Source organism: Oncorhynchus tshawytscha, linkage group LG10 (assembly GCF_018296145.1).
Source record: "Oncorhynchus tshawytscha isolate Ot180627B linkage group LG10, Otsh_v2.0, whole genome shotgun sequence".
NCBI lineage: Eukaryota > Metazoa > Chordata > Actinopteri > Salmoniformes > Salmonidae > Oncorhynchus > Oncorhynchus tshawytscha.
Genome location: NC_056438.1, coordinates 81519573 through 81539405, shown reverse-complemented (window position 1 = coordinate 81539405; position 19833 = coordinate 81519573). Strand labels below are relative to the sequence as shown.

General features: G+C 49.7%; 1 protein-coding gene across 1 annotated transcript in view; it reads right to left on the bottom strand.

Moving 5' to 3' along the window:
* The window catches only part of LOC112247728 (guanine nucleotide-binding protein G(olf) subunit alpha-like), an 84763-nt gene that overhangs the window by 5858 nt on the left and 59072 nt on the right, over positions 1-19833 (bottom strand). Inside the window, exons 7-8 of the mRNA XM_042329198.1 lie at positions 12580-12638; positions 6559-6679 (exon numbers count right to left, since the gene is read on the bottom strand). Of these exons, the coding sequence (XP_042185132.1) occupies positions 6559-6679; positions 12580-12638 (180 nt within the window). The remainder of the gene's footprint in view (positions 1-6558; positions 6680-12579; positions 12639-19833) is intronic.

Sequence of the window (19833 nt, the reverse complement as noted above, 5' to 3'; positions counted from 1 at the left end):
CCAGCAGGCTAATGTTCCTATCCACTCAGTAAGGCCAGCAGGCTAATGTTCCTATAGACTCAGTAAGGCCAGCAGGCTAATGTTCCTATCCACCCAGTAAGGCCAGCAGGCTAATGTTCCTATCCACCCAGTAAGGCCAGCAGGCTAATGTTCCTATCCACTCAGTAAGGCCAGCAGGCTAATGTTCCTATCCACTCAGTAAGGCCAGCAGGCTAATGTTCCTATAGACTCAGTAAGGCCAGCAGGCTAATATTCCTATCCACCCAGTAAGGCCAGCAGGCTAATGTTCCTATAGACTCAGTAAAGCCAGCAGGCTAATGTTCCTATCCACCCAGTAAGGCCAGCAGGCTAATGTTCCTATAGACTCAGTAAGGCCAGCAGGCTAATGTTCCTATAGACTCAGTAAGGCCAGCAGGCTAATGTTCCTATCCACCCAGTAAGGCCAGCAGGCTAATGTTCCTATAGACTCAGTAAGGCCAGCAGGCTAATGTTCCTATAGACTCAGTAAGGCCAGCAGGCTAATGTTCCTATCAACTCAGTAAGACCAGCAGGCTAATGTTCCTATAGACTCAGTAAGGCCAGCAGGCTAATGTTCCTATCCACTCAGTAAGGCCAGCAGGCTAATGTTCCTATCCACTCAGTAAGGCCAGCAGGCTAATGTTCCTAGAGACTCAGTAAGGCCAGCAGGCTAATGTTCCTATAGACTCAGTAAGGCCAGCAGGCTAATGTTCCTATAGACTCAGTAAGGCCAGCAGGCTAATGTTCCTATAGACTCAGTAAGGCCAGCAGGCTAATGTTCCTATAGACTCAGTAAGGCCAGCAGGCTAATGTTCCTATCCACTCAGTAAGACCAGCAGGCTAATGTTCCTATAGACTCAGTAAGGCCAGCAGGCTAATGTTCCTATCCACTCAGTAAGGCCAGCAGGCTAATGTTCCTATCCACTCAGTAAGGCCAGCACCTAATGTTCCTAGAGACTCAGTAAGGCCAGCAGGCTAATGTTCCTATAGACTCAGTAAGGCCAGCAGGCTAATGTTCCTATAGACTCAGTAAGGCCAGCAGGCTAATGTCCCTATAGACTCAGTAAGGCCAGCAGGCTAATGTTCCTATAGACTCAGTAAGGCCAGCAGGCTAATGTTCCTATCCACCAGTAAGACCAGCAGGCTAATGTTCCTATAGACTCAGTAAGGCCAGCAGGCTAATGTTCCTATCCAACCAGTAAGGCCAGCAGGCTAATGTTCCTATAGACTCAGTAAGGCCAGCAGGCTAATGTTCCTATACACTCAGTAAGGTCAGCAGGCTAATGTTCCTATCCACCCAGTAAGGTCAGCAGGCTAATGTTCCTATCCACCCAGTAAGGTCAGCAGGCTAATGTTCCTATCCACCCAGTAAGGCCAGCAGGCTAATGTTCCTATCCACCCAGTAAGGCCAGCAGGCTAATGTTCCTATCCACCCAGTAAGGCCAGCAGGCTAATGTTCCTATCCACCCAGTAAGGCCAGCAGGCTAATGTTCCTATCCACCCAGTAAGGGCAGCAGGCTAATGTTCCTATCCACCCAGTAAGGCCAGCAGGCTAATGTTCCTATCCACCCAGTAAGGCCAGCAGGCTAATGTTCCTATCCACCCAGTAAGGCCAGCAGGCTAATGTTCCTATCCACCCAGTAAGGTCAGCAGGCTAATGTTCCTATCCACTCAGTAAGGTCAGCAGGCTAATGTTCCTATCCACCTAGTAAGGCCAGCAGGCTAATGTTCCTATCCACCCAGTAAGGCCAGCAGTTCCTATCCACCCAGTCTCTTTTTATTGGTATATAACTGTTATGAACGTTGTATTGTCAATTCGTGTTGTATTTAAACGTCACTTTAAACGTGTACATGACACTGCAACAAAATGTCCCCATGGGGACCATAAGGGCGGTAAAGTGAAGTAAACATTCCGTGAGGATTATATAGAGATGCTGTCAGTATGATGTGAAGGGAGATTCTCCATATAATCAATAACAGGTTGCCAAATAATGTAAAAATGTCTCTAAATTTTTCCTCAAGCCAACAAGTGATTTTCTCCAGTGGGATACAACTATTAACTTCTGATAGCCACTGGCAGGGGAGGAATCTGTTTTCCATTTCAAGGCACTACATTTATTGGCCATCGCTAGCAATATTTATGTTATCTTTACAGTATGGCTTTGCCTAAGATTGGTGTTAGTAAAGTTACCCAGTAGACAGACCTCCGGGTCTAAAGGGAATGCAACCCTGTGAATTGAGGATATGGTATCGCATACCCCCTGCCAGAAACCGTGTAGTTTTCAACACTGCCAAGTGGAATGGAGGAATGTTCCTTCATCTGAGCCACATCTAAAACATAGGGAGGAGATATCAGGGTTGAACTTGTGCAGTCTAGATGGGGTGATATAGAGCTGATGGAGGAAATTAAACTGGATCAGTCTGTATCTGGAGTTCAATGTGGATGTAACACCATCCCTGCATAGGCCACTCCATAGATCCTCATCAAGATCAATACCCAGATCTTTTTCCCATCTAAGTCGGGGTTTATCTAGCCCAGGCAGTGTTAGTCCTGACATAAGAGCATCGTATACCCGGGAAATGGTCTTGAACTTGGTTGGTCTGCGTGGCAGAGTTGTTCAATAGGTGACATCTTAGGTAGGTTCCATTGTCCCTTGAGAGTCACCCTAATAAAGTTTCGTAGTTGTAGGTAGCTGAAGAAGTCCCTGTTAGGTATGTGGTATTTCTGTTTCAGCTGATCAAAAGACATAAGAAGTCCCTCCTCGTGTTCCAGAAGAGTAATAGCCTTATCAGACCATGGTCTAAAGTTAATATTCTGGAAAAACATAGGGATCAATCTATTGATCTTATAAAGGGGTTTTAGGGGACAGAAATCCCTCTCGTCTGAACACCATGTCAGGACAGAATATATAATTAAAGGGTTGTCTGTGATGGTTTTTTATAGATTTCCTGTCCCATTTGTAAAACAAATCTGTCCCAGTGTTCGCATGTACCTCAAACTTTTCCATGTTCAACCATGAGGGAGAAGGACCATTGTCAAACCTCTGAGCCAGAAATCTAGACTGTGCAGCCCAGTAGTACATTCTAAAATTGGGGAGGTTTAAGCCCCCTTGACCATAATCAAGGGTCAGTTTATCCAGGCCAACCCTAGGGGTTTTGCCGCGCCAGATAAACCGTCTGGTCAGTTTGTCGAGAGAGGAACAAAATGCTGCGGGCACAGGGATGGGGAGAGATTGAAACAGATATAGAAACCTGGGCAGGACATTCATTTTAAATACATTAAAGTCCATCCATTTACTAAGGTCACCCTCCACCTTTTTGCAACCAGCTGGCCAGATTGAGTTTATAGAGGTTGTTCAGGTTACCATCCACCATTATGCCCAAATATGTGAAGCCCATAGGGTTATGATGGTGAAGCCCATAAGGTTATGATGGTGAAGCCCATAGGGTTATGATGGTGAATCCCATATGGTTATGATGGTGAATCCCATATGGTTATGATGGTGAAGCCCATAGGGTTATGATGGTGTAGCCCATAGGGTTATGATGGTGAAGCCCATAAGGTTATGATGGTGAAGCCCATAAGGTTATGATGGTGAAGGGTTATGATGGTGAAGGGTTATGATGGTGAAGGGTTATGATGGTGAAGCCCATAGGGTTATGATGGTGAAGGGTTATGATGGTGAAGGGTTATGATGGTGAAGCCCATAGGGTTATGATGGTGAAGGGTTATGATGGTGAAGCCCATAGGGTTATGATGGTGAAGGGTTATGATGGTGAAGCCCATAGGGTTATGATGGTGAAGGGTTATGATGGTGAAGCCCATAGGGTTATGATGGTGAAGGGTTATGATGGTGAAGCCCATAGGGTTATGATGGTGAAGGGTTATGATGGTGAAGCCCATAGGGTTATGATGGTGAAGGGTTATGATGGTGAAGCCCATAGGGTTATGATGGTGAGGCATAGGGTTATGATAGGGTTATGATGGTGAAGCCCATAGGGTTATGATGGTGAAGGGTTATGATGGTGAAGCCCCATTGGGTTATGATGGTGAAGCCCATAGGGTTATGATGATGAAGCCCATAGGGTTATGATGGTGAAGCCCATAGGGTTATGTTGGTGAAGCATAGGGTTATGATGGTAAGGTTATGATGGTGAAGCCCATAAGGTTATGATGGTGTAGCCCATAGGGTTATGATGATGAAGCCCATAGGGTTATGATGGTGTAGCCCATAAGGTTATGATGGTGAAGCCCATAAGGTTATGATGGTGAAGCCCATAGGGTTATGATGGGTTATGATGGTGAAGCCCATAGGGTTATGATGGTGAAGCCCATAAGGTTATGATGGTGAAGCCCATAAGGTTATGATGGTGAAGCCCATAGGGTTATGATGGGTTATGATGGTGAAGCCCATAGGGTTATGATGGTGAAGCCCATAGGGTTATGATGGTGTAGCCCATAAGGCTATGATGGTGAAGCCCATATGGTTATGATGGTGTAGCCCATAAGGTTATGATGGTGTAGCCCATAGGGTTATGATGGTGTAGCCCATAAGGTTATGATGGTGAAGCCCATAGGGTTATGTTGGTGAAGCCCATAGGGTTATGATGGTGAAGTCCATAGGGTTATGATGGTGAAGGGTTATGATGGTGAAGCCCATAGGGTTATGATGGTGAAGGGTTATGATGGTGAAGCCCATAAGGTTATGATGGTGAAGCCCATAGGGTTATGATGGTGAAGCCCATAAGGTTATGATGGTGAAGCCCATAAGGTTATGATGGTGAAGGGTTATGATGGTGAAGCCCATAGGGTTATGATGGTGAAGCCCATAAGGTTATGATGGTGAAGCCCATAGGGTTATGATGGTGAAGCCCATAAGGTTATGAGGTTATGATGGTGAAGCCCATAGGGTTATGATGGTAGAGCCCATAAGGTTATGATGGTGAAGCCCATAAGGTTATGATGGTGAAGCCCATAGGGTTATGATGGTGAAGCCCATAAGGTTATGATGGTGAAGCCCATAGGGTTATGATGGTGAAGCCCATAGGGTTATGATGGTGAAGCCCATAGGGTTATGATGGTGAAGCCCATAGGGTTATGATGGTGAAGCCCATAAGGTTATGATGGTGAAGCCCATAGGGTTATGATGGTGGAGCCCATAAGGTTATGATGGTGAAGCCCATAAGGTTATGATGGTGAAGCCCATAAGGTTATGATGGTGAAGCCCATAGGTGACCATCTAAAAGGAAACTTATGCTTGATGTTATGATGGTCAAATACAGACAACGGTAAGATTTCACTTTATATTGACCTAATATCCAGAGAAATAACTATTATACTGTAATAGGTTTTGTAAGTGAGAGAGGGAGGGAGTATTCTGGGTTTGTTAGAAATAAGATAAGGTCGTCCGCAAAGACTTATGGGTATGGGGGGCCCGCCTCAAAGCCATGTATGTCAGGGAACGTTCTAATGTCCTCAGCCAACGGTTTGATGGTGAGGGGCGAAGAGGTGGGGGATGGACTTGGTCTTTCACCAAATAGGGCTATCTTCTGTATACCCCCCTTACCTTGTCGCAACACAACTGATTGGCTCAAACGCATTAAGAAGGAAATAAATTCCACAAATGAACTTTTAAGAAGGCACACCTGCTAATCGAAATGTATTACAGGTGACTACCTCATGAAGCTGGTTGTGAGATAGCCAAGAGTGTGCAAAGCTGTCATCAAGGCAAACGGTGGCTATTTGAAGAATTTTGATTTGTTTAACGCTTTTTTGGTTACTACATGATTCCATATGTGTTATTAAATTACATTTTTCACTTCACTGGAACTAAGGAGCCTATCCCAACCATCCCAACCATCCCAACCATCCCAACCATGAAAAACAGCCCCAGACCTTTAATCCTCCTCCACCAAACTTTACAGTTGGCACTAGGCATTGGGGCAGGTAGCGTTCTCCTGGCATCCCCAGATTCGTCTGCCGGACTGCCAGATGGTGAACCGTGATTCATCACTATTGCGCATGGTGATCTTAGGCCCGTGTGCAGCTGCTCGGCCATGGAAACCCATTTCATGAAGCTGCCGACAAACAGCGCTGACGTTGGTTCAAGAGGCAGTTTGGAACTCGGTAGTGATGCAACCGAGGACAGACGATTTTTACAAGCTACGTGCTTCAGCACTCGGCGGTCCCATTCTGTGAGCTTGTGTGGTCTACCACTTTGCAGGCTGAGCCGTTGTTGCTCCTAGACGTTTAAACTTCACAATAACAGCACTTACAATTGACCGGGGGCAGCTCTAGCAGGGCAGAAATTTGACGAAACTGAGTTGTTGGAAAGCATGGCATCCTATAACAAGTGCCACGTTGAAAGTCACTGAGCTCTTCATTAAGGCCATTCTACTGCCAATGCTTGTCTATGGAGATTGCATGGCTGTGTGCTCGATTTTTATACACCTTGTCATCAATGGGTGTGGCTGAAATAACAAAATCTCCTAATTTGAATGGGTGTCCACATACTTTCATATATATGGTTCTACACAGACCTGTTATTCCAGATACTGCGGAAGAGATCCAGGGCTTCCCGTAGCCTGTTGGTGTTGTTGTCCTCTCGTATGACCATGTTGTAGCTGCTGCTGGCAACCACAAAGATGATAGCAGTCACATCTACAGGAGAGGAGGAGATAAGATAACAGCAGTCACATCTATAGGAGAGGAGAGGAGGAGATAAGATGATAGCAGTCACATCTACATGAGAGGAGAGCAGAGGATATAAGATGATAGCAGTCACATCTACAGGAGAGGAGAGGAGGAGATAAGATGATAGGAGTCACATCTATAGGAGAGGAGAGGAGGAGATACGATGATAGCAGTCACATCTACAGGAGAGGAGAGGAGGAGATAAGATGATATCAGTCACATCTACAGGAGAGGAGAGGAGGAGATAAGATGATAGCAGTCACATCTACAGGAGAGGAGAGGAGGAGATAAGATGATAGCAGTCACATCTACAGGAGAGGAGGAGATAAGATGATAGCAGTCACATCTACAGGAGAGGAGAGCAGAGGAGATAAGATGATAGCAGTCACATCTACAGGAGAGGAGAGCAGAGGAGATAAGATGATAGCAGTCACATCTACAGGAGAGGAGAGGAGGAGATAAGATGATATCAGTCACATCTACAGGAGAGGAGAGGAGGAGATAAGATGATAGCAGTCACATCTACAGGAGAGGAGAGGAGGAGATAAGATGATAGCAGTCACATCTACAGGAGAGGAGAGGAGGAGATAAGATGATAGCAGTCACATCTACAGGAGAGGAGAGCAGAGGAGATAAGATGATAGCAGTCACATCTACAGGAGAGGAGAGGAGGAGATAAGATGATAGGAGTCACATCTACAGGAGAGAGGAGATAAGATGATAGCAGTCACATCTACAGGAGAGGAGAGGAGGAGATAAGATGATAGCAGTCACATCTACAGGAGAGGAGATAAGAGCAGGAGGAGATAAGATGATAGCAGTCACATCTACAGGAGAGGAGAGGAGGAGATAAGATGATAGCAGTCACATCTACAGGAGAGGAGAGGAGGAGATAAGATGATAGCAGTCACATCTACAGGAGAGGAGAGCAGAGGAGATAAAGATACAGGAGAGGAGAGCAGAGGAGATAAGATAGCAGTCACATCTACAGGAGAGGAGAGGAGGAGATAAGATGATAGCAGTCACATCTACAGGAGAGGAGAGGAGGAGATAAGATGATAGCAGTCACATCTACAGGAGAAGAGAGCAGAGGAGATAAGATGATAGCAGTCACATCTACAGGAGAGGAGAGCAGAGGAGATAAGATGATAGCAGTCACATCTACAGGAGAGGAGAGGAGGAGATAAGATGATAGCAGTCACATCTACAGGAGAGGAGAGGAGGAGATAAGATGATAGCAGTCACATCTACAGGAGAAGAGAGCAGAGGAGATAAGATGATAGCAGTCACATCTACAGGAGAGGAGAGCAGAGGAGATAAGATGATAGCAGTCACATCTACAGGAGAGGAGAGGAGGAGATAAGATGATAGCAGTCACATCTACAGGAGAGGAGAGCAGAGGAGATAAGATGATAGCAGTCACATCTACAGGAGAGGAGGAGATACGATGATAGCAGTCACATCTATAGGAGAGGAGGAGATAAGATGATAGCAGTCACATCTACAGGAGAGGAGGAGATAAGATGATAGCAGTCACATCTACAGGAGAGGAGAGCAGAGGAGAGGGTTTACAACAGGGATGGACAACTTTGATGGGGGTGGGAGCCACAAAAGGGGCCGCAGTGGCTCACATCCACATCCACCCCCCCCTTTAACACACACAATAGCACGATTGGTTAAGAGCCCTTAAAAGTTTAAAACATTGGATTGGCGCCATTGGATTGGAACCAGTGCTTTGGTCAGATGACATGAAAATAGAGCTCGTTGGCCATGCACACCACTGGTGGGTTTGGTGTCAAAATAAGCAGAAAAGAACCCCATACCTGCTGTAAAATATGGTGGTGGATCTTTGTGTGTTATGGGACTATTTTGCTTCCACTGGTTCTGGGGCCATTTTTTTTTAAGGCTCAGTGACATTATCCTTGCAAGGATCAGTATAAAATAGATAATAATAATAATTTCCACATTTTTTGGGAGAATACAATATAGCTGAGTATTTAAATGATTTATTTGAGTCTTTTTTGCTCTTCTTTGTCAAGGGTGTCAATTTCAGACCCCATGTGTTGATGTTTACCGTGCATTCAGAGAGTATTCAGACCCCATGTGTTGATGTTTACCGTGCATTCAGAGAGTATTCAGACCCCATGTGTTGATGTTTACCGTGCATTCAGAGAGTATTCAGACCCCATGTGTTGATGTTTACCGTGCATTCAGAGAGTATTCAGACCCCATGTGTTGATGTTTACCGTGCATTCAGAGAGTATTCAGACCCCATGTGTTGATGTTTACCGTGCATTCAGAGAGTATTCAGACCCCATGTGTTGATGTTTACAGTGCATTCAGAGAGTATTCAGACCCCATGTGTTGATGTTTACCGTGCATTCATGTGTTGATGTTTAGAGAGTATTCAGACCCCATGTGTTGATGTTTACCGTGCATTCAGAGAGTATTCAGACCCCATGTGTTGATGTTTACCGTGCATTCAGAGAGTATTCAGACCCCATGTGTTGATGTTTACCGTGCATTCAGAGAGTATTCAGACCCCATGTGTTGATGTTTACAGTGCATTCAGAGAGTATTCAGACCCCATGTGTTGATGTTTACCGTGCATTCAGAGAGTATTCAGACCCCATGTGTTGATGTTTACAGTGCATTCAGAGAGTATTCAGACCCCATGTGTTGATGTTTACAGTGCATTCAGAGAGTATTCAGACCCCATGTGTTGATGTTTACCGTGCATTCAGAGAGTATTCAGACCCCATGTGTTGATGTTTACCGTGCATTCAGAGAGTATTCAGACCCCATGTGTTGATGTTTACCGTGCATTCAGAGAGTATTCAGACCCCATGTGTTGATGTTTACCGTGCATTCAGAGAGTATTCAGACCCCATGTGTTGATGTTTACCGTGCATTCAGAGAGTATTCAGACCCCATGTGTTGATGTTTACAGTGCATTCAGAGAGTATTCAGACCCCATGCATTGATGTTTACAGTGCATTCAGAGAGTATTCAGACCCCATGTGTTGATGTTTACAGTGCATTCAGAGAGTATTCAGACCCCATGTGTTGATGTTTACCGTGCATTCAGAGAGTATTCAGACCCCATGTGTTGATGTTTACAGTGCATTCAGAGAGTATTCAGACCCCATGTGTTGATGTTTACAGTGCATTCAGAGTATTCAGACCCAGACCCCATGTGTTGATGTTTACCGTGCATTCAGAGAGTATTCAGACCCCATGTGTTGATGTTTACCGTGCATTCAGAGAGTATTCAGACCCCATGTGTTGATGTTTACAGTGCATTCAGAGAGTATTCAGACCCCATGTGTTGATGCCTACTACACCTGTTGTATTCAGCATTTCACTGTGAGGTCTACTACACCTGTTGTATTCAGCATTTCACTGTAAGGTCTACTACACCTGTTGTATTCAGCATTTCACTGTGAGGTCTACTACACCTGTTGTATTCATCATTTCACTGTGAGGTCTACTACACCTGTTGTCTTCAGCATTTCACTGTAAGGTCTACTACACCTGTTGTCTTCAGCATTTCACTGTAAGGTCTACTATTCTACTACACCTGTTGTATTCAGCATTTCACTGTGAGGTCTACTACACCCGTTGTATTCAGCATTTCACTGTGAGGTCTACTACACCTGTTGTATTCAGCATTTCACTGTAAGGTCTACTACACCTGTTGTATTCAGCATTTCACTGTAAGGTCTACTACACCTGTTGTATTCAGCATTTCACTGTGAGGTCTACTACACCTGTTGTATTCATCATTTCACTGTGAGGTCTACTACACCTGTTGTATTCAGCATTTCACTGTAAGGTCTACTACACCTGTTGTATTCAGCATTTCACTGTAAGGTCTACTACACCTGTTATATTCAGCATTTCACTGTAAGGTCTACTACACCTGTTATATTCAGCATTTCACTGTAAGGTCTACTACACCTGTTGTAAGTTCTGGAGAGAAAAAAAGTCACAATGTCTAACGGGCGACAATTCACCCATATTGACACTTTTTGTTGCGCCTTACACGGTGTGGGTTGGTGTGGTCCAGGGCGGCAGTGGTTTAAAAAAGGTAGGTAAACTTAAACTTAACAAAAATATAAACGCAACATGTAAGGTGTTTTTCTAATATTTTTTTTATATTAACATATTTGATCATTTTGTGTTCTCCTCTCATTTCAATTCTAGCACTTTTCAAGTACCAACTGGAGAAAATGTCTGATTTTCAAGGTATTCCAGGATTTGAATTTCAGAGTGATAAATTCAAGTACTTTAAGCATCTTAATCACCTTGTGTTACAGTAATGTTATCTGGTTTCAATAAAGATAAAAGCACCGCTGAAAGTAGAAGACTGGGTTTAAAAGCTCTACTAGGGTGTTTCCTATGATGTCTCCTAGGGTGTCTCCTATGATGTTTCCTAGGGTGTCTCCTAGGGTGTCTCCTATGATGTTTCCTAGGGTGTCTCCTATGATGTTTCCTAGGGTGTTTCCTATGATGTCTCCTAGGGTGTCTCCTATGATGTTTCCTAGGGTGTCTCCTATGATGTTTCCTAGGGTGTTTCCTATGATGTCTCCTAGGGTGTCTCCTATGATGTTTCCTAGGGTGTCTCCTATGATGTTTCCTAGGGTGTCTCCTAATATTTTCTGTTGCAGCTAATTGATTTAGGGATGTTTTCCCGGACCCAGAATGAGCCTAGTTTTAGTCTAAAAACAACTAAGACCCCTTTGAGGTATAAATTTTTCATTTATTGGATTTGGCCCATAGAAACACACTGAATGGCATAAGGGCAGTCAAAAAAATAAATGATAAGAAACAAGGTTTTGAAGAGTCTGTTGTCTTATATATAGGAGATATAAGAAAGATCAGGAAATATTTCACACATATTCAACATAAAACAACCTCCATACATTTTTTAAAAACCGGGACCAGTTATCTTCAGACGAGTCCCGTAACACTGGTGGTGGTCGTAGAGCAGAACGGAGACCCCCACCGTGTTCGTGAGAGTCTTCCCCTTTTCACAGAGTGCTCAATACGTAGGTAGGTCGTAGGTCAAACCCTTCGGACGCTACACACGTTTTCGTGAGAAGACCGATTTTTGGGATGTCTCCTGGTCTGACAAACACCATTCTGTCACCTTTGACCTCAGATGGGATGTCTCCTGGTCTGATAAACACCTCTCTAGTTCTGTCACCTTTCACCTCAGATGGGATGTCTCCTGGTCTGATAAACACCTCTCTAGTTCTGTCACCTTTCACCTCAGATGGGATGTCTCCTGGTCTGACAAGCACCTCTCTAGTTCTGTCACCTTTCACCTCAGATGGGATGTCTCCTGGTCTGATAAACACCTCTCTAGTTCTGTCACCTTTCACCTCAGATGGGATGTCTCCTGGTCTGACAAACACCTCTCTAGTTCTGTCACCTTTCACCTCAGATGGGATGTCTCCTGGTCTGACAAACACCTCTCTAGTTCTGTCACCTTTCACCTCAGATGGGATGTCTCCTGGTCTGACAAACGCCTCTCTAGTTCTGTCACCTTTCACCTCAGATGGGATGTCTCCTGGTCTGACAAACGCCTCTCTAGTTCTGTCACCTTTGACCTCAGATGTGGAAGAACGATATCAGCAGATGAGTTGAATTGAGACGCATTCAATGGAAAACACGATATCAGATGGATTTTAAACAAAATCTCTCTCCGAGCAATTGCATTAGTATAAAATAATATACTTTTGTTTTGAGCATACAATATAGCTCAGAATTTAAATGATTTCTTTTATACACTTATTTTTGCTCATCTTCATCAAAGGGTGTCAATTATTTCAGATCACACACACACACCACATACAACGCACCATTAAAGCACTGGATCCATTTTCTCCTTTCGTCTCTCTGGCCGCCAACATCAAACATACTGAGAGAGAAGAGGGAGGTGAGAGGAGAGAGGGAGGAGGGAGGAGCAGAGAGGAGAGAAACAGAAGGAGAGAAGATATAATATTAGGTCACATAACCACATGTAACACTGGACTGACTGACTGGACTGTCTGACTGGACCTGCTGACTGACTGGCTGGCTGGACTGGCTGACTGGACTGGCTGGACTGACTGGACTGGCTGGCTGGACTAGACTGGCTGACTGGACTGACTGGGCTGGCTGACTGGACTGGCTGACTGGACAGACTGGACTGGCTGACTGACTGGACTAACTAGACTGACTGGCTGACTGGACTGGCTGACTGGACTGGACTGACTGGACTGGCGGACTGGACTGGCTGGACGGACAGACTGGACTGGCTGACTGACTGGACTGGCTGACTGGACAGACTGGACTGACTGGACTGAATGGACTGACTGACTGGACTGGCTGGCTGGACAGACTGGACTGGCTGACTGACTGGACTGGCTGGACTGACTGGACAGGCTGACTGACTGGACTAACTAGACTGACTGGACTGGCTGACTGGACTGACTGACTGGACTGGCTGACTGGACTGGCTGGCTGGACTGACTGGACTGGCTGACTGGACTGGCTGGCTGGACAGACTGGACTGGCTGACAGACTGACTGGACTGGCTGACTGACTGGACTGGCTGGACTTACTGACTGGACTGGCTGACTGACTGGACTGGCTGACTGGACTGACTGGCTGGACTGGCTGACTGGACTGGCTGGCTGGACAGACTGGACTGGCTGACTGGACTGACTGACTGGACTGGCTGGACAGGCTGACTGACTGGACTGGCTGACTGACTGGACTAACTAGACTGACTGGACTGGCTGACTGACTGGACTAACTAGACTGACTGGACTGGACTGACTGACTGACTGGACTGGCTGACTGGACTGGCTGACTGGACGACTGGCTGGACTTACTGACTGGACTGGCTGACTGACTGGACTGGCTGACTGACTGGACTGACTGGCTGGACTGGCTGACTGGACTGGCTGGCTGGACAGACTGGACTGGCTGACTGGACTGGCTGGACTGGACTGACTGGCTGGACAGGCTGACTGACTGGACTGGCTGACTAACTGGACTGGCTGACTGGACTGACTGGCTGGACTGGCTGACTGGACTGGCTGACAGACTGACTGGACTGGCTGACTGACTGGACTTACTGACTGGACTGGCTGACTGGACTGACTGGCTGGACTGGCTGACTGGACTGGCTGGCTGGACAGACTGGACTGGACTGGCTGACTGACTGGACTGGCTGACAGACTGGACTGGCTGACAGACTGGCTGGACTGGACTGGACTGGCTGACTGACTGGACTGTCTGGACTGGACTTACTGACTGGACTGGCTGACTGGCTGGACTGGCTGACTGGACTGGCTGACTGACTGGACTGGTCTGGCTGACTGGACTGGCTGACTGGACTGACTGGCTGGACTGGCTGACTGGACTGACTGGACTGACTTGGCTGGCTGGACTGGCTGGCTGGACTGGCTGACTGGACTGGCTGGACTGACTGGACTGGCTGGACTGGACTGGCTGGCTGGACTTACTGACTGGACTGGCTGACTGACTGGACTGGCTGATGGACTGACTGACTGGACTGGCTGACTGGACTGGCTGGACTGGCTGACTGACTGGACTGGCTGGCTGGACTTACTGACTGGACTTACTGACTGACTGATGGACTGACTGACTGGACTGGCTGACTGACTGACTGGACTGGCTGACTGGACTGACTGGACTGACTGGACTGGCTGACTGACTGGACTGGATGGACTGACTGATGGACTGACTGACTGGACTGGCTGACTGGACTGGCTGGACTGGCCTGGCTGACTGGACTGGCTGGACTGGACTGACTGCCTGGACTGGCTGGACTGACTGGCTGGACGGACTGGACTGGCTGGACTGACTGGCTGGACGGACTGGACTGGCTTACTGGACTGGACTGGCTGGACTGGCTGACTGGACGAAATGGCTGGACTGGCTGACTGGACTGGACTGGCTGGAATGGACTGGCTGGACTGGCTGACTGGACTGGCTGACTTGACTGGCTGACTTGACTGGCTGACTGGACTGACTGACTGGACTGGCTGGACTGACTGACTGACTGGACTGGCTGGACTGACTTGGCTGGCTGGACTGACTGGACTGGCTGGCTGGACTTACTGACTGACTGGCTGACTAACTGACTGGACTGGCTGACTGGACTGGCTGGACTGACTGATGGACTGACTGACTGGACTGGCTGGACTGACTGGACTGGCTGACTGACTGGACTGGCTGGACTGACTGATGGACTGACTGACTGGACTGGCTGACTGGACTGGCTGACTGGACTGGCTGGACTTACTGACTGGACTGGCTGACTGACTGGACTGGCTGACTGACTGGACTGACTGGCTGGACTGGCTGACAGACTGACTGGACTGGCTGACTGACTGGACTTACTGACTGGACTGGCTGTCTGACTGGACTGGCTGACTGGACTGACTGGCTGGACTGGCTGACTGGACTGGCTGGCTGGACAGACTGGACTGGACTGGCTGACTGACTGGACTGGCTGACAGACTGGACTGGCTGACAGACTGGCTGGACTGTCTGGACTGGACTTACTGACTGGACTGGCTGACTGGCTGGACTGGCTGACTGGACTGGCTGACTGACTGGACTGGTCTGGCTGACTGGACTGGCTGACTGGACTGACTGGCTGGACTGGCTGACTGGACTGACTGGACTGACTTGGCTGGCTGGACTGGCTGGCTGGACTGGCTGACTGGACTGGCTGGACTGACTGGACTGGCTGGACTGGACTGGCTGGCTGGACTTACTGACTGGACTGGCTGACTGACTGGACTGGCTGATGGACTGACTGACTGGACTGGCTGACTGGACTGGCTGGACTGGCTGACTGACTGGACTGGCTGGCTGGACTTACTGACTGGACTTACTGACTGACTGATGGACTGACTGACTGGACTGGCTGACTGACTGACTGACTGACTGGACTGGCTGACTGGACTGGCTGACTGACTGGACTGGATGGACTGACTGATGGACTGACTGACTGGACTGGCTGACTGGACTGGCTGGACTTACTGACTGGACTGGCTGGACTGGCCTGGCTGACTGGACTGGCTGGACTGGACTGGACTGGACTGACTGCCTGGACTGGCTGGACTGACTGGCTGGACGGACTGGACTGGCTGGACTGACTGGCTGGACGGACTGGACTGGCTTACTGGACTGGACTGGCTGGACTGGCTGACTGGACGAAATGGCTGGACTGGCTGACTGGACTGGACTGGCTGGAATGGACTGGACTGGCTGGACTGGCTGACTGGACTGGCTGACTTGACTGGCTGACTTGACTGGCTGACTGGACTGACTGACTGGACTGGCTGGACTGACTGACTGGCTGGACTGACTGACTGGACTGGCTGGACTGACTTGGCTGGCTGGACTGGCTGACTGGACTGGCTGACTGGACTGGCTGACTGGACTGGAGACTGGACTGGCTGGACTGACTGACTGACTGGACTGGCTGACAGACTGGCTGGACTGGACTGGCTGGACTGGACTGGCTGACTGCACTGGACTGGCTGGACTGACTGATGGACTGACGACTGGCTGACTGGACTGGCTGGACTTACTGACTGGACTGGCTGGACTGGCTGACTGGACTGGCTGGATTGGCTGGACTGGACTGGCTGGACTGGACTGACTGACTGGACTGGCTGACTGGACTGGCTGACTGGACTGGCTGGCTGGACTGACTGGACGAAATGGCAGGACTGGACTGGCTGGACTGGCTGGACTGGCTGACCTGACTGGCTGACTGGACTGGCGGACTGGCTGGCTGGACAGACTGGACTGGCTGGCTGACTGGACTGGCTGGACTGACTGGACTGGCTGGACTGGACTGGCTGACTGACTGGACTGGCTGGACTTACTGACTGGACTGGCTGACTGGACTGGCTGCCTGGACTGGCTGACTGGACTGGCTGGACTGGACTGGCTGGCTGGACTTACTGACTGGACTGGCTGACTGACTGGACTGGCTGATGGACTGACTGACTGGACTGGCTGACTGGACTGGCTGGACTGGCTGACTGGACTGGCTGGCTGGACTTACTGACTGACTGATGGACTGACTGGACTGGCGGACTGACTGATGGACTGACTGGACTGGCTGACTGGACTGGCTGGACTGACTGGACTGGCTGACTGACTGGACTGACTGATGGACTGACTGACTGGACTGGCTGACTGGACTGGCTGGACTTACTGACTGGACTGGCCTGGCTGACTGGACTGGACTGGCTGGACTGACTGGACTGGACTGACTGGCTGGACTGACTGGACTGGACTGACTGGCTGGACTGACTGGCTGGACAGACTGGACTGGCTTACTGGACTGGACTGGCTGACTGGACGAAATGGCTGGACTGGCTGGACTGACTGACTGGACTGGCTGGACTGGCTGACTGGACTTACTGACTGGACTGGCTGACTGGACTGGCTAGACTGGATTGGACTGGCTGGACTGGCTTACTGACTGGACTAACTGGACTGGCTGACTGACTGGACTGGCTAGACTGACTGGACTGGACTGGCTGACTGGACTGGCTGACTTGACTGGACTGGCTGGACTGACTGATGGACTGACTGGCTGGACTGACTGATGGACTGACTGGACTGGCTGACTGGACTGGCTGGACTTACTGACTGGACTGGCTGACTGGCTGGACTGGCTCACTGACTGGACTGGCTGGACTGGCCTGGCTGACTGGACTGGCTGGACTGGATTGGCTGGACTGGACTGACTGGCTGGACTGGCTGGACAGGACTGACTGGACTGGACTGGCTGGACTGACTGGCTGGACGGACTGGACTGGCTGACTGGACTGACTGGCTGGCTGGACTGACTGGACGAAATGACTGGACTGGCTGGACTGGCTGACTGGACTGACTGGACTGGCGGACTGGACAGGCTGGACTGGCTGGCTGGACTGGCTGACTGGACTGACTGGACTGGCGGACTGGACTGGCTGGACTGGCTGGCTGGACAGACTGGCTGACTGACTGGACTGGCTGACTGGACTGGCTGGACTGGCTGGCTGGACAGACTGGACTGGCTGACTGGACTGAATGGACTGACTGGACTGGCTGGCTGGACAGACTGGATTGGCTGACCTTCTGGACTGGCTGGACTGACTGGACTGGCTGACTGACTGGACTAACTAGACTGAATGGACTGACTGACTGGACTGGCTGGCTGGACAGACTGGACAGGCTGACTGACTGGACTGGCTGACTGACTGACTGGACTAACTAGACTGAATGGACTGACTGACTGGACTGGCTGGCTGGACAGACTGGACTGGCTGACAGACTGGCTGGACTGACTGACTGGACTGGCTGACTGACTGGACTGGCTGACTGGACTGACTGACTGACTGACTGACTGACTGACTGACTGACTGACTGGCTGACTGGACTGGCTGACTGGACTGACTGACTGACTGGACTGGCTGACTGACTGGACTGGCTGGCTGGACAGACTGGACTGGCTGACAGACTGGCTGGACTGGCTGGACTTACTGACTGGACTGGCTGACTGACTGGACTGGCTGACTGGACTGACTGACTGGACTGGCTGGCTGGACAGTCTGGACTGGCTGACTGACTGGACTGGCTGACAGACTGGCTGGACTGGACTGGCTGGACTGGACTTACTGACTGGACTGGCTGACTGGTCTGGCTGACTGGACTGGACTGGCTGACTGGACTGGACTGGCTGGACTGGACTGACTGGACTGACTTGGCTGGCTGGACTGACTGGACTGACTGACTGACTGACTGGACTGGCTGACTGGACTGGCTGGCTGGACAGACTGGACTGGCTGACTGACTGGACTGGCTGGACTGACTGACTGGACTGGCTGGACTGGACTGGCTGACTGGACTGGCTGGACTTACTGACAGGACTGGCTGACTGACTGGACTGGCTGACTGGACTGGCTGACTGGACTGGCTGACCGGACTGGCTGGCTGGACTGGACTGGCTGACTGGACTGACTGGACTGGCTGGACTGAACTGGCTGGCTGGACTTACTGATTGGACTAGCTGACTGACTGGACTGGCTGATGGACTGACTGACTGGACTGGCTGACTGGACTGGCTGGACTGGCTGACTGGACTGGACTGGCTGACTGGACTGGCTGGCTGGACTTACTGACTGACTGGCTGACTAACTGACTGGACTGGCTGACTGGACTGGACTGGCTGGACTGACTGATGGACTGACTGACTGGACTGGCTGGACTGACTGGACTGGCTGACTGACTGGACTGGCTGGACTGACTGATGGACTGACTGACTGGACTGGCTGACTGGACTGGCTGACTGGACTGGCTGGACTTACTGACTGGACTGGCCTGGCTGACTGGACTGGCTGGACTGGACTGGACTGGACTGGACTGGCTGGACTGACTGGACTGACTGGACTGGACTGACTGCCTGGATTGGCTGGACTGACTGGCTGGACGGACTGGACTGGCTTACTGGACTGGACTGGCTGGACTGGCTGACTGGACTGACTGGACGAAATGGCTGGACTGGACTGGCTGGACTGACTGGACTGGCTGGACTGGCTGACTGAACTGGCTGACTGGACTGACTGGACTGACTGACTGGACTGACTGGACTGGCTGGACTGACTTGGCTGGCTGGCTGGACTGGCTGACTGACTGACTGACTGACTGGACTGGCTGGACTGACTGATGGACTGGACTGGCTGACTGGACTAGCTGGCTGGACAGACTGGACTGGCTGGACTGACTGACTGACTGGACTGGCTGACAGACTGGCTGGACTGGACTGGCTGACTGGACTTACTGACTGGACTGGCTGACTGGACTGGCTAGACTGGACTGGACTGGCTGACTGACTGGACTGGCCGGACTGGCCTGGCTGACTGGACTGGCTGGACTGGACTGGCTGGACTGGACTGGCTGGACTGACTGACTGGACTGGCTGACTGGACAAAATGGCTGGACTGACTGGACAAAATGGCTGGACTGGCTGACTGGACTGGCTGACTGGACTGGCTGACTGACTGACTGACTGACTGACTGGACTGGCTGGA